This window comes from Elgaria multicarinata, chromosome 18, assembly GCF_023053635.1.
Source record: "Elgaria multicarinata webbii isolate HBS135686 ecotype San Diego chromosome 18, rElgMul1.1.pri, whole genome shotgun sequence".
In the NCBI taxonomy this organism is placed as follows: Eukaryota; Metazoa; Chordata; class Lepidosauria; order Squamata; family Anguidae; genus Elgaria; species Elgaria multicarinata.
This window is the reverse complement of record NC_086188.1, coordinates 1,581,975-1,595,791: the sequence shown is the minus strand read 5'-3', so window position 1 is coordinate 1,595,791 and position 13,817 is coordinate 1,581,975. Positions and strand designations below refer to the sequence as shown.

At 49.1% G+C, this 13,817-nt stretch overlaps 1 protein-coding gene across 1 annotated transcript in view; it reads right to left on the bottom strand.

The window, feature by feature from the left end:
* Window positions 1–13,817, bottom strand: part of CUX2 (cut like homeobox 2) — a 57,578-nt gene that overhangs the window by 21,137 nt on the left and 22,624 nt on the right. Inside the window, exons 3-5 of the mRNA XM_063143684.1 lie at window positions 3,331–3,468; window positions 2,607–2,730; window positions 1,434–1,510 (exon numbers count right to left, since the gene is read on the bottom strand). Of these exons, the coding sequence (XP_062999754.1) occupies window positions 1,434–1,510; window positions 2,607–2,730; window positions 3,331–3,468 (339 nt within the window). The remainder of the gene's footprint in view (window positions 1–1,433; window positions 1,511–2,606; window positions 2,731–3,330; window positions 3,469–13,817) is intronic.

Sequence of the window (13,817 nt, the reverse complement as noted above, 5' to 3'; positions counted from 1 at the left end):
AGGCTAAACATGCCCAGTTCTCTGAGTCTCTCCTCATAGGGCTTTGTTTCCAGACCCCTGATCATCCTGGTTGCCCTCCTCCTGGTACATTAGCAGTAAAATGATAGGTCTCTATCCAAACCAGCATACGATGTCTTGTTGCCTTTTAACTAGCTGCTTTTATTTATTTATTTAATGTAATTGTTCCTATTATATTTTTAACTGCACGTTGGTGGATTTTATCTGTAAGCTATTTTCTGAGCATTTGGTTGTTGCTGACAAGAAACAAGATAGAAATGCATAAAATAAAATAAAATAAAAAAGGCAACTGGGAGAGGGTCAGGAGGGCAAGATGAGGATAAGAAAACAACAGAAGAAAAGGGAGGGGTGAATCCGTCCAAAGGAAGTTACACATATTTAGGATTTAGCCTAGTTCTCACTGAAGTGGTAAAACTGGGGTCTGGACCATGCCACTTCAGACTGCAGGAAGCGGTTCACACACTTCGAGTGTGCCTCCGTACAAAAAATTCCCTGCATGTAGAAAGAAGGGTACTAAGCTAGCTTTCTATGTGCAGGGAGGAAGGGCAGCGTTTTGTTTTGCTTTCGTTTTGTACGGAGGAACCTTCCGTCATGTAAATCTGACGTGTTACTAGGTGGCTACTAGGAGGAGGGCTTTCTCTGTTGTGACACCCTGGCTGTGGAACGAGCTCCCCAGAGAGGTTCGGCTGGTGCCTACACTGTATTCCTTCCGTCGCCAGCTGAAGACATTTTTATTTTCTCAGTATTTTAACACCTATTAACTTAAATTTTAAGCTTTGCTGTTTTAATTCCATATTTTAACCTATACCAATTTTTGCTGTGTGGTTTTAATCCTGGTTGTGCTTTTTATATCGCATTTTGTATTTGTGTTTTTAAATTGTTGGCTGTTTTTATGCTGTTCATGGTTTCAATTTTTGTGAACCGCCCAGAGAGCTTCGGCTATTGGGCGGCATAAAAATGTAATAAATAAAATAAATAAAATAAATAAATAAGTGTTAGAGCCTAGACACAGGGTTGAAAATACACATCCCCAGTGAGAAATAGGCCTTTTTTCCCATCTGGGGATAGGGTTATGAATTGAGGCTGAAGGTGTCTCAAGGGCAGCGCGTGTTTAGGGAGGATTTTTAGAGGCACACACAGAGAGAGAGAGAGAGAAAGATGGGACTATACCTGTGTTCTGGGAGGAAGTTGTTTGAGAGGACAGGAGATCTTTCAAGGGCCGATGGGAGCAGAGTGGGGAAAGGAAAGCAGCTTTCCGTTAAAAGCTAAGTGCGGTCTGCATGTGGGGTGCGTGGCAGCGGGGAGGAGCGTGCCCTGTTGAGCCTCACAAGGGCATGAATCCACGGAGATCCCCATGAAGCAAGATTTGGGAGCAGCGAAGAGCCACACCGCTGCGTTTCAATCGTTCTGCCTACCTGAGTGGAGGACCCTGATCTTCTCTTCTGCTTCCCCCAGCCGAGCGGCCAGGGTGATCTGGGCTTCCTGCAGGCCCCTGGAAGGAGGAGATGTATCAGCCCGGCCCCCTCTTGCGCTGTTGCAAGGCAGCTAGATCCAAGGCCAGGACAAAACTGCCACCCCTGTAGCAGCCGAGCCTTCTCCAACCTGGCGCACTGCAGATGTGTCGGACTCCCAGATGGGTCATCCCCAGCCAGCATGGTTAGGGTTGATGGGAATTGTAGTTCAAAACCTCTGGAAGGTGCCAGGTTGGTGAAGGCAGCTCTAGCCAGCCACCAAGTTTGATTTAAGAGAAGACTGAAAAAAAGGAAAGGAAAGAGGAGGGGAGATCCTGCCCTCTGCACATGCCTAGCGATACTGAACCCTTAATCCCTTTAGACCCAACGGCCGGGCAAGGAGGGGTTGAACTTCACTCTCCTCTCCTCCCAGTCCTGAATCCTTTCCTGCCTGCTCCACTCCCTCGCTGACGGAGAAATGTGCATTACGCACAAGCATGCATATTATTACACTTTGTATTAGGATTACTGCTTTTCAGAGTAAAACCCTCACAAAAAAGATTACAGCTGAATCACAAAATACAAAATACCCAATCAAACTCTAAAAACAACAATGATGTTTCATTAAAATAACAAACAGAACGGAAGCAGCAGCAGTTAAAACCTTCTCTAAAAGCACAGTACTCTAAAATCAAACGCTGACTGGAACAAATTAAGTCTTTACAAAGGTCAGCAAAGAGGGAGCTACACGGACGTTCCGAGGGAAGGCATTTCTAAGATGAGGGGCCACCACAGTGAAGGCTCTGGCCCAGGTACACACCCATTTCACCGCTCTTACTGGTAGACCAGAGAGCAGGGCCTCAGCTGCAGGGCCTAACATTTGGGGAGGCTTGTACGGGTGCAGGCAGTCCTTCAAAGAACTGTTTAGGGCCTAAAAATCTAATGGCAACACCTTCATTTGGGCCCAGAACCAGACAGGTAGCCAAAGTAGCAGGTGCCGAATAGGTGTAACACGATCCGAATGCACGTGCTAGATTCGCTCTCTTCCCAGGGAGAGAGATCCGTTAAATGGGCTTTCTGAAGACGCCCGCCATCCTGGCTGCCACCACCACCACCCCTCCCCAGCTACTCACGTACTTTTGCTTCTCAGCCTCATTTCTCTGCAGCAAGGATTCTGCTAGGAGCACTTTGCTCTTCACGCTGGCGAGCCTCGCCCCCTCCGAAACAGCAAGCCCAGCCAGAGGTGTCCCCTCTCTTTGCTCTGGGGGGGGTGTAAAAATCCACATCAGCAGCATGACAGAAGCGGAGGGTGCCGGGAGGGCCTTCCGAGGGCCGGAGACCAATCGCCAGGATGGCAAAGGGAGCGGCAGGGCTCCAGCCACGGGCTCCAGGCGTCCTGTCGCTTCTGCCGGTCAATCGCATTTCAGAGCCACAGCAGGGGCGTGGGATTCTGAGAGCCGCCCTGGCGTTTGCCAGATTGGCAGTTTCCGGGCTAGGCGATCTCCACTAACGGCCTCTTCGAACCCCTTCCACTCCTGGTGGCTGGGAGGGGTCCTAGCTAATGCTGAGCCCAGGTGAGCCTCACAGGCCGGACGGCCTCCTACATCTTTTTGGGGGGCTTCCTGTGCAACAGATGGTTGCAAGGGTCCCCCACCCCCACTGCCCTGCTGGCTGCTACTTTTCGTCATTTCCGAAGGTGCAAAATGGGCATCCCCAGCCTCTTCCAGAAGAACGCTGGGATCCCCGGCAAGCCGAGCTCTGCGTTTTCACCCTGGAGCCCTGTGGCTTCCTCGTCGCAGCTCCCTGCCCTCGCTCCGTCCAGTGACCAGGCCAAAGCCCAGAGGCAGTTTCTGTCTGGTACCTTTTGGGCCCAGGTGCTCGGAGTTCTTCTTCCACGGCCTGTTCAGCTCCTTCAGAGGCGGGTTCTCAGCGCCGAGGCAGTGCAGCTGCTGACGCCGGTCTTCGAGGCTCCGCGCCGTCTCGAGGGCAGGGACGGGATCTAGACAGGGGGACGAGGAACAAGGTGGGAGGGTCAGGGCCTACCTCTGCCCCTAAGCCCAACCCAGCTGTACATAGGCATATCACTGCCGATGTTGGGGGGGGTAATATCTAGCTATCATGATTAGCTTTATCTGCCACAGATTTGTCCTCTTGAAGTTGGCATCCAAGTTGGTGGCCATCAGCATATCTTGTGGTAGCGACTCCCATAGTTTAACTACGCACTCTGTGAAGAATTTCTTGCTTTTGTCTGTCCTGAATCAAAGGATGGCCTCCTGGATCTAGTACTAAGAGGGGGGAAACTGTCTCCCCATGTACTTTCCCTACACCTTGCAGAATTTGCTACAAGTCTAACATGTCTCTTCTTACTCACCCTTCTTTCTAAGCTAAAAGCCATAGCTTTTCCTCACGGAGCGTTTTGCTTGCCCTTTTCTCCTGGAATCTCGCTCCCATCACAGCCGGGGCACTAAAAGAGGCCACTCTCTGGAGGCCTTCATGCGCGTGGAAGCCCAGGCTGCCTCCCCAGAAGGAAACGACCCTGTCCATGCAACCTTTCCTCGGCGCATGGAAGCGTTGGGGAGTACTAAGCACACAAGCGCCACACCCCAGAGATTATCAGCATTCTTGCAGCTGTTTGCTAGCCGTACTACACAGCCCCACACAAGACATGCCACAAGAGTTCTTGAGAGTTACCTTTCTACTGAGGGGAAAAACCAAGCCAGAGCACACACTTCCTTGGGGGTGCTTCCAGGTGAGGAATTAAACTTTGGGACTGCTACCACATCAGGAGGTCTAGGTGACGTCTCGGATTTGTGGCCCTCCCCTCTCTTTCCACCACTTCTTCCATCCTTTTTCTTACCAGAAAAAAAAACCCCATCAAGGTGGAAAGGGCAGAATAGCTGTTCAATGGGTTTTGATGGTTAGCCCTGGGCTGCCTCCGCCTGGAAGCACCCTTAAGCATGACCAAGGAAACACAGATCAGAACCACGAGAGAAGAAGAGAAATATCTTTGGCTCAGGCCACTCTCTTTGTGTTCTCAATACGGGACACATTAAAGCTGTGGGATGGTGGGGGTTGAGAAGAAACGGGCAAAGGGGGGCAGCGTAGGGGCCGGCTAACTTTGTCCAAATAGCCCCCGCTCTACTTGTCTGGCTTTACAGGCTCCAGCAGGCAGGAGCCAAGTTCGTGCCTGCCAAAACAGGTGCAGAAGCTCAGGCGTGGGGTTCCAGTCCACTTGGGCTCCCCAGATCTCCACGCCCCCTTCCCTTGGTCCCACCCACCCCGTTCCCCAAACCACAGATGCTTTGGTGGTTTCCCTGCTTTTGTGCATCCCCCTCCCCCACCTAAAATGGTGAAATCTTTCAGCGAAAAGATGCTGGCTTTTGTGCCCCTGCCCCACCACTGGCATGCAGCCCCCGAGGGCCTCTCCAAAACAGAAAGAGGCTCTGCACCCCACCCCACACAAAGGGGCAGGAAAGGGCCTATTCTGTGGAAGCTGGGTTTTGAACCCAGGGCTGCATCCTACACTTTTGCCTTGCTCCCGTAGGGATCACAGCAGCAGGTTTGACCTTGAATACGCAGCAGCTGGGACTAAGCCCCCACCACCACGCCAACAGGAAGGGATGAGGCAGGAGGGCTGGCTGGGAAGGACCAGGCCCCTGAGGTGGTCAGGGCATCTCCGAGGGAGGAGGGAGCCCTAGGAGCGTCACCTGGCGATGCGGCCAGACCTGCATGTGAAAACACCACGCTGAGGAAGGGCCTTCTAGCCCAGGCTTAGAGGCTTTTCCACCCAGGCCCCCTCGCTGCCGCAAGCCAGCCTCGGTTACCATCCAACGGCACGTTCTGCCGATGGTGCCTGTTTACTTAGGCCGCGGCGGGCGTAGACAATGGCGGTTTCTGCCGAGGTAAGCAGGTGCATTCCAAACAGGCCCGTAGCCTCTCCGTCAGCAACACGCCGTCATTAGCCGGCGTCTGCTCAGCAGGGGTGCCCCATTATGCCTCCCAGGGCCAATGTAATTATACATTGACATAATTAACCCAGCAAGCCCATTAGGAAGGCCAGCTAAAAAATTCATCTATAATTATTTGTTGTGTGCATGCTAATGAGTCCATCTGCACTGCCATTGTACAACATGAACAAATTAATTTACAAGTCTGGATCTTTTTTAATAAGTTCAAGAAAATGGCTCCTATTGTAAAAGGCTCACATACCCCCCCCTCCTTTCTCTTTCTCTCCCACCCTCCCCTGTTTTTTGAGGAGTGGGGAGAAACGGGAACAAAAAAATCCTAGGGTCAAAAATTAGTTAAACACCAGGGTGACTGGATTAAGCAAGCCTTTCTTGTTAAAACAGCAGATGAACCAGGAATAAAATTAATCCTCAATTATTCTACCAAAAGCAAGGGTGCCCATATTAGAATAATTACAGGCAGGGGGAATCAAAGGACCCATCCTGCACCATCCTCGTCAATGACGCTATTGAGGTATCATCAGCCGTGGAATGCCTTAACTGTCTGAGAGGCAGCGACCTCCAAAGGCAATTGGTTTCCCAAAGAGGGTCTCCTCCTAACCACCACGTAGGCATCATCAAAACAGAGGACACAGGCTTGCATGAAATTTGCATAGGCTAATTTTTATGCGGCTTAAAATGCAATAAATAAATAAATATACAAAATTTTACCACTGGGTATGAAGTAGTAGTAGGAGAATAGAAGTAATCGCAGGTTAACTCTGGGTTGTTTAGCCCACAATTAATCCATAGTGTCCGGATTTGCACGTCACAGAATAACCTCCAATCAGGCCTATTGGGGGTTGCATATTCAAAATACAGGCAGGACACAATCCCGGCAAACTGAATTAATTAAATTAATTAATTACATGGATTAATTAACCCATGATTTGCCACCAATACGTGTAAACCAGGACAAAGTGAAGGTGGACTGAGAATGCAAGCTTTTGTTCACACATTCAGGGTGGGATTCTGTGTAGACAAGTTGGTGTGCAGGCCAAATATCTTATCTGTACCCTTCCACCTCTTCTGTGGCCCTCAGAGGAACCTCTTCCTGATGCTGCCACCCTTATCGGGATGGCCCACGTGTCTTGTGCAAGATCTCTGCCTGCCATTTTAGGCCTGGGAAGGGTCTCCACCCTCAGCAGCAATGCCAAGGACACGTCCTGATCAAATGAACACATTTCCCCTCAGTGGGGAGGAGGAAGCACCAGAACCGTGAGGGGAACCCCAAGCTGATGTACCCAGTGAAAAATTATGCCTTAAGAGCTTTTAGGAGCCCAATGTGTTCCCCAGAAAAAGCCCCCTCAGCTGTGTGACAGGCAGAAGCTCAGCAGGCAAAGCTTCGCTGCAGCGCCATCAAACCTCACAAGCTGAATTTCTGCCTGTCATGTTAAAGGTTCAAAAACTAAAAAAGCAAACAGAATGATTGCTCTAAGTGGAAAATGGGAATGGCAGTCAAGTCAGGAAAATGTATAAAACATCTAATTTGGTTTTTTTTTTCCTGCCTGTCATGCCTCTGGTAAAAGCACAGGAGCCCTGCCGGAAGAAGTTGGCAACCTGTTAGTCACAGGATCAAAACACTTAAGCAGGATTCCAGCCACACCGTCAGGGCCACCAACGTCACCTTCGCACTCAACTCCGCAATCAGAAAACACAATTAACTCAATAACTTGACTACCAGGTGCTGAGATCCATAGCCTAGGCTGACCAGAGGATGCCAACTAGTTTGCTATCAACAGTGTGCCAACAGGCCTGCAGTGCCATGGAAATGATGGGAAAGAGCGGTGAGGGTTGTGGGCTCTCCCACACTCGAGGCCTTCAAGAGGCAGCTGGACAACCCTCTGTCAGGGATGCTTTAGGATGGATTCCTGCATTGAGCAGGGGGTTGGACTCGATGGCCTTAGAGGTCCCTTCCAACTCTGCTATGCTATGATTCTATGAAACCAGCAAACTGGCTCACAGGCCCACAATATCAGGGAAACTTCATGGAAAAGGGCAGTGCATGATGGGCAATTATGCATTTATGGTATTTAAAGATACAGACCACTTCCCCATCATATGGGTCCTTTTGGCAGCTTGAACAGCCTGGAGCAAATAAAACAATTCACTTAAAAACAACTGTTTTTGTTTTAAGAAAGCAGGCTTCTCTCTCTCTCTCTCTCTCTCTCTCTCTCTCTCTCTCTGTGTGTGTGTGTGTGTGTGTGTGTGTGTGTGTCTGTCTGTCTGTCTTAAACAAAACAAAAATCTTAGGAAACCTCAGTTTTCTCCTCTCTTTTCGCTGCAGATTAAACTGTGAAAGCATGAGGGGTACAGCAATTTGCAGTGACCTTTGGGACTGCACTGGAGATTAAAACAATGTAGAAAACGTGGGCTGCAAGAACCAAGTCCAGTTCTTTGGGGAAACTGGCAAGCACTGCAAAGGCAACATCCTTTTGTCCAACACATCTCAGCCCATCTCAGTAGAAAAGTGAAAGACACTATCTGTAGATGCTGGAGATCAAACCCGTGATCTTCTGCATGCAAAGGTTTAAGCACACTGAGCTCTAGCCATATTTCCCTTGGGATCTCTCCCTCTTTCCGAATACTAGACTCCAATGGGGACATCCCAAGAAGCTGATGGGTGGGAGATTCAGGACAGATCAAAGCAAGGACTTCTTCACACAACGCATAGTTAAACTATGGAATTTGCTACCAGAGGATGTGGTGATGGCCACCAATTTGGATGGCTTTAAAAGGGGGGTTGGATAACTTCCTGGAGGAGAAGGCTCTCTATGGCTACTAGCCTTGATGGTTGTGTGCTCTCTCCAGTATTCAAGGCAATAAGTCTGTGTGCACCAGTTGCTGGGGAACATGGGCGGGAGGGTGCTGTTGCACTTGTTTCTTGCTTGTGGGTCCCTGGTCAACAGCTGGCTGGGCACTGTGTGAACAGAGTGTTGGACGGGACGGACCCTGGGTCTGATCCTGCATCAGGGCTCTTCTGGTGTTCTTTACTGTATGCATCTTTATGCATACAATAAATATGAACTACTTTGTAATGCCCTCCCAAAGGAGTTACAACTGGTTTTCTTTACAGCATCAAATTAAGACATTCCTTTTGGCCAGGCATTTTAACATTTTAGAACATTATCGTTTTAAATTAAATGTAAAAATGTCATTGATTGTTTGGTTTTTGTTTGGTTTGCTAGTGATGGTTGCCTTTTTTTTTTGCCTTTTAATGTATAGTGGGGGTTTTTGTATAGTGTGATTGTATAGTGGGGGTTTTATATTGGATCTTTAAAAAATGTTGTGTACACCACCCTGAGATCCCAAGTGGATGAAAGGCGATGTATCAATTTAAATAAATAACCAAATAACTACATAAACTAGATCAATAAACCCACCATAGCCACAAACTCAATGAGCAGCCATAAGCAAATGATAAACTCTCACACCTCCCTTACAATCTGCAATTGCAGAAGATATTATTGCCATTGCAGAAGTTGATATTATTGACCTACCTTAAAGAATTGTGCGGATTACAGAGGCCACGGATGTGATCTGCTTGGAACTCTCCCCAGCGCCACATAGACACATCAGTAGAAAGAGGCCCCAGGCGTTTACCCTGCGTGTATCTTGGGCTGCTAATAAACGTTTCTGTCCTGCGTAAAAAGGTGAGCCAGCAAAGATGCAGAGAACCCTTTCCGCCTCACCACGCAGAAACCACAAAAGTGGGCTTTCCCCCTGTAGCTTTCCACACATTCGCAGCTAAAAGGAACTCCAGGAAATCAGAAGGCCATAAATTCAGAGCCAATAAAAAGGGCAGCGGTGTCTTTTGCCCGGCTTATGATCCACCTGTAGGGCTCCCAGCTGTGGTGGATCATCAGTGGGAGACGCCGAGCGTAGCTGGGTTTGAAGGGGGTGTGTGGAATAAAGGACTGGGTAACTTTACAGCCGTTAATAACCTTTGCAGCTATGCAAGCTAAGATAACGATATGGGTAATTAAACCTCATGCTTCAGGGTGTGGGCTGATGAGATTGCGCCGGCCAAGGAGAATCCCCAGCCTCTACGCGTCGGCTGGGCGGGCTGGCACGACTTGGTGCGCACATTTTTTGCATGTTGCCATTTATCGGGGCTTTTTATCGGGGAATTCAGCCCTGCCACGTTCACAGAATTTGACAGGGGTCCAGACGATGTCCCCTTCCACTTGTAAGCCGCCCATGTTTATCTACCACTTCTTCCGTCTTTTTTTTCCCCACAACATCTTTTTCCTTTCCTTCTTCATCGCCACAGTTAAAGCTGCAGGAGCCCTACCCTCTTTTGTTTCTGGTCACTGGGCAGGGCTCCTGCAGCTTTAACTGTGGTGATGAAGAGGGAATTTCACCAGGTGCTGCATGCATACAAATGACTCCTGCTGAAATTCCCTTTTCTATACTACTGTGAAAGATATAGGAGTCCTGTCTTCCTTCCCATATGGTCATCCTACTACATTGGCTAAGTTGGTGCCAGTGGTCTGACTCTGTATAAGACAGTTTCTTATGCTCTACGGTGTGTGTGGGTGTGGGTGTGGGTGTGCGCGTGCTTTAATACAATTCTATCTGATAGAAAGAGAATATCTCTCTCTCTCTCTCTCTCTCTCTCCCTTTTGGAAAAAATGTGAACTTAGAGTCATCTAATGAATCCTGGTTCTTTTACTCCTGGTTCTCCACGCCCCCCCTGCTTCCCCACATTTCTTCATTTCAACAGCCTTCTTTAGGGTGGGGGGGGCAATCTTTGTGTTGTCCAACAACTGGAAGCCAGAAAACTTTGCCAATCTACTGCAGACCACCCACCACCTAGGGATCTACAAGTAAAACCCCACCTACCTCCTGCCCACCCTTGATATACGTCAGTGGCCTTGACAGGCGAGGGGCAGGTATGCCTGCAGGTCTGGCTCTTCAAGGACTTTAGTTCATTAGTGAAGCACACACTTTGCATATAGAATCTATGATCCACCGGATGCTGTTGGGCTCCAATTCCCATCAGCCACAGCCAGCATGGCCAATGGTCAGGTATTGCGGGAGCTGGCGGTCCAACATCTGGATGACCACAGGCTCCCTACGCCTAAGGTTGGAGGTCCACGGTCCAATCCCCTGTTCCTCCAGGTAGGGCTGGGTACGCCCACCTGCCTGAAACCACATCAGGACACACAGACCTTTTCCAGGGTGTGTTATCTTTTTGCTTACAGAGAGATGCTTCCTGTAGGGATCATTTCAAATAAATGCTTCCTTGGTACGCATTCTGAGATGGTACAGTCCCATGAGAGATGGTACAGTCTCACGAGGGGCATCTCTGTGTAAAAGGAACCTGCTCTTATACCTCTTTGCCCTCCTTGGGAGCTACTTCCTTGGTTGGGCTGATACTGGCAAAGCTGAACAAACAGATAAACAAACAAGTCCCATAAAGTTATACTGGGAAGCCCCAAGACGACTAACGACTAATTTGATTTGATTGCATTTGATGAAAAGCTCACAAGAGACCTGGCTGGTTTTTAAAAAATCATCGCAAAGTAAGTCTTTGAAATAAAACAAAATCGTTGTTTAAAAACACAAAACACTGATTTGAAATCCAGCCACTAGGGGGCGTTGTTGAACACTGTTTGCAACCTACAATTTATTCTGGCAACTGGTTTTGGACCAAGCAGAAAACAGGGGTGGCGGTGGTGGTGGTGGTGGGACCCTTTCGCCTCTCTGTTCAGCTCAGCCTTTGAGGAAGTAAATTACTGACTCTGTGTGGTCTCCAGGAAAAGCAAACAGACAAATTAAAAAAAAAAAAAAGGCCGGTGGATGAAGAGGAAAATAACACGACTTCTGAGACTGTGCTGCAAAGGAACAGATGGATGCAGAGCGCCGTTGACCTACGTTTCCGTCTCTAATAGTTCATTCCCACCTACCTCTGAAAGAGACCTGTAACCATGTTTTCTTTTTTTAATGGAAAAGGTGCAACCTGCACTTTGTGTGTGTGCTCATAGATACGTTTGAGCGTTGAGGTCTCTTGGATGTGCTCCCTGGAAGGGCGCTTGGGCTCCAGGCACTGCCTGGAGTGCTCAGAGCGATTCCGCGACGCCAGGCGGATCAGAGCGCTCCTGGGGCCCTCTGGGCAGGAGGTCCTCAGCGGGGCGGCTCCCTGAGTAGGTCCACCTCCTCCACGTTACGTTAACCGCCATCCACTCACTTGCCCTCTCCCTTGGGGGCCCAATCCGTACCACCACCCGATGGGAGAGCCCTCAGTGAGACCCACCGCCCAGTCAGAGCGCACAAGGGAAGGGAAGGCCGCCTGTGCCATCTCCTCATTCTGCTCACTGCTTGCGTGCTCAAAGACGGCAGACAGAGCGAGGAAAGGGACCAGCAGAGCCAGAGGGCTCTGGGGGTTGGCTCTGGGGGCCCTGCTCGAGAGCGTGGGCATCGGCAGATGCCCAGCTCTGCCTACCCCTGGCGCCGGCCCTGATCAGGTAGCAGAGGGCAGGGAATAAATCTCTCAGCCCGGGACCCTGAATTGCTGCTGCCAGTCAGAATAAACCATAGTGGGTTACAAACCTCCTTCATGGCCTCTTTCATCCTCTTTTTTGTAAATGAAGAAGAAGTGAGGCTGAAATTCTAGGCCACTCCGAGAAGACCCACACGCTTCCGCAAAAGGACCCACATGTCTCTTTCTCTCCTCCACCCACGCTTCGGCTGCAGCCCGTTCAAGGAGGTTTTGTGATGCTGCTGAAATGGAGCTTGGTTTTGGCCAGCAAATGTTAGGCAAAACCGACCTGCACCCCACATGCTCTCTTCCAACTGCCTGCCTGCATCAAGAGACCTGCCACATCGCATAGCTGCCCACAGGAACAAGTGTCTTTATGCGCCATCTGCAGTTAGGAGCAGCCCGACAACACCAGGCCCTAAGCAGTGTCAGGTTCCGTGATGCCGAGCAATTCAGAGAGGTCAAGCAGGTCCGCAGAGGTCATCAGGGTCCTTCCAGAGCACCACACAGGCCAGAGATAAGGGGCGGACTCAGTCACTGTCCACACCAAGTTCACGAATCCTTGTATGCATCAATCCACTCCTGGTTTTCCTCCAACAATTCTTTTCCAGCAGCCTAGTTTGGGGCAGGGTGGGCTGAGGGTTGGAAGCTTTTCATTGGTTGCTATTCTTAGACAGTTAGGAGCCAGAAACGCTTACTGATCTACTGCAAATCACCCACAGGTATCCCAGGAGGTCCCGACCCCTGATGTAAGGTGATTATTCAACAATCCTAATTCCATTCAACCCCACTGCCAACTGCTGAGTTTTCATTAGGTGACTGTCCATACACAATTGCAAGCAGATCATGAGGTCTAGCAACTTGAGATCCCTAGGAAGCTGAAGCTTGCACCCAGTGCCATGTGTTTTAATGTTTTCCATACACTCCTAGAGCCCTGCCCTTACTTAATAAGTTATTTTTTTTCTAGTCCACATTGCGGGGTTTTTTTTTTGCGGGGGAGGGGTTGTTGTTATTGTACCTAAAACACAATGAAGAAATCAACCATCACCGCTGCATAAGTCAAAATGGAGGCTTAAATCAAACCATTCTTGGCAACAATGACATTAATTATGCTTTTAACATGATTTTACTGCTTCCCTCTGCCACCCACCCCCTTCCCAGCTCAAGACAGAGACGCACGCACGTCCCATTTCTCCGTGCCACATCTGTGTGAACAATATCAGAAAGATTTACGATTTTTTTCCCTTCCCGTAATTACAGACACACAAGCCCAGGCTCACTTTATCAAAATACTTGCTGAGCAATCACACTTTTGCTCCGCTTTTCTCTGCTTGAGGTTTGCATTGACAGAAGCCATTCAAGAAGAAGAAGAAGAAGAAGAAGAAGAAGAAGAAGAAGAAGAAGAAGAAGAAACTCTTTAAAGTGTTGAATCAGGAACTCGCTCCTTGCTTCTGAAATCTTCTATAAAGGATATGGTTGTCAACAAATATGCATATATTTATAGGTGTCATACCTGCAGGGAAGTTTCATTCTGGGGTGGGGGTGGGGATGGGGTTTGCACAGGAAGAACCGAGCAAGGACGCATTCGTGAATTGGGACAGGGTAGAGGAGGGGTGGGGGTGGGGTCATAAAGTACAGCAAATGATTCTCCGAGTCTGATATCACAGGATGAAATTTAATGAGGGTTGAGGGTGGGGAAGAGAGACGTATTCAGCTTGGCTGAATTCCCTCAAGGAACTATTAAACACATTTTGTTATTCCTAAATGAAAGGGAAATGAATGAACATCCCTGCAGAAGCTCTTGTAGAGGTCCCCAGGAGTTAAGACCTCTGCAGTCAGCATGGCGGCACCTCAACGAGA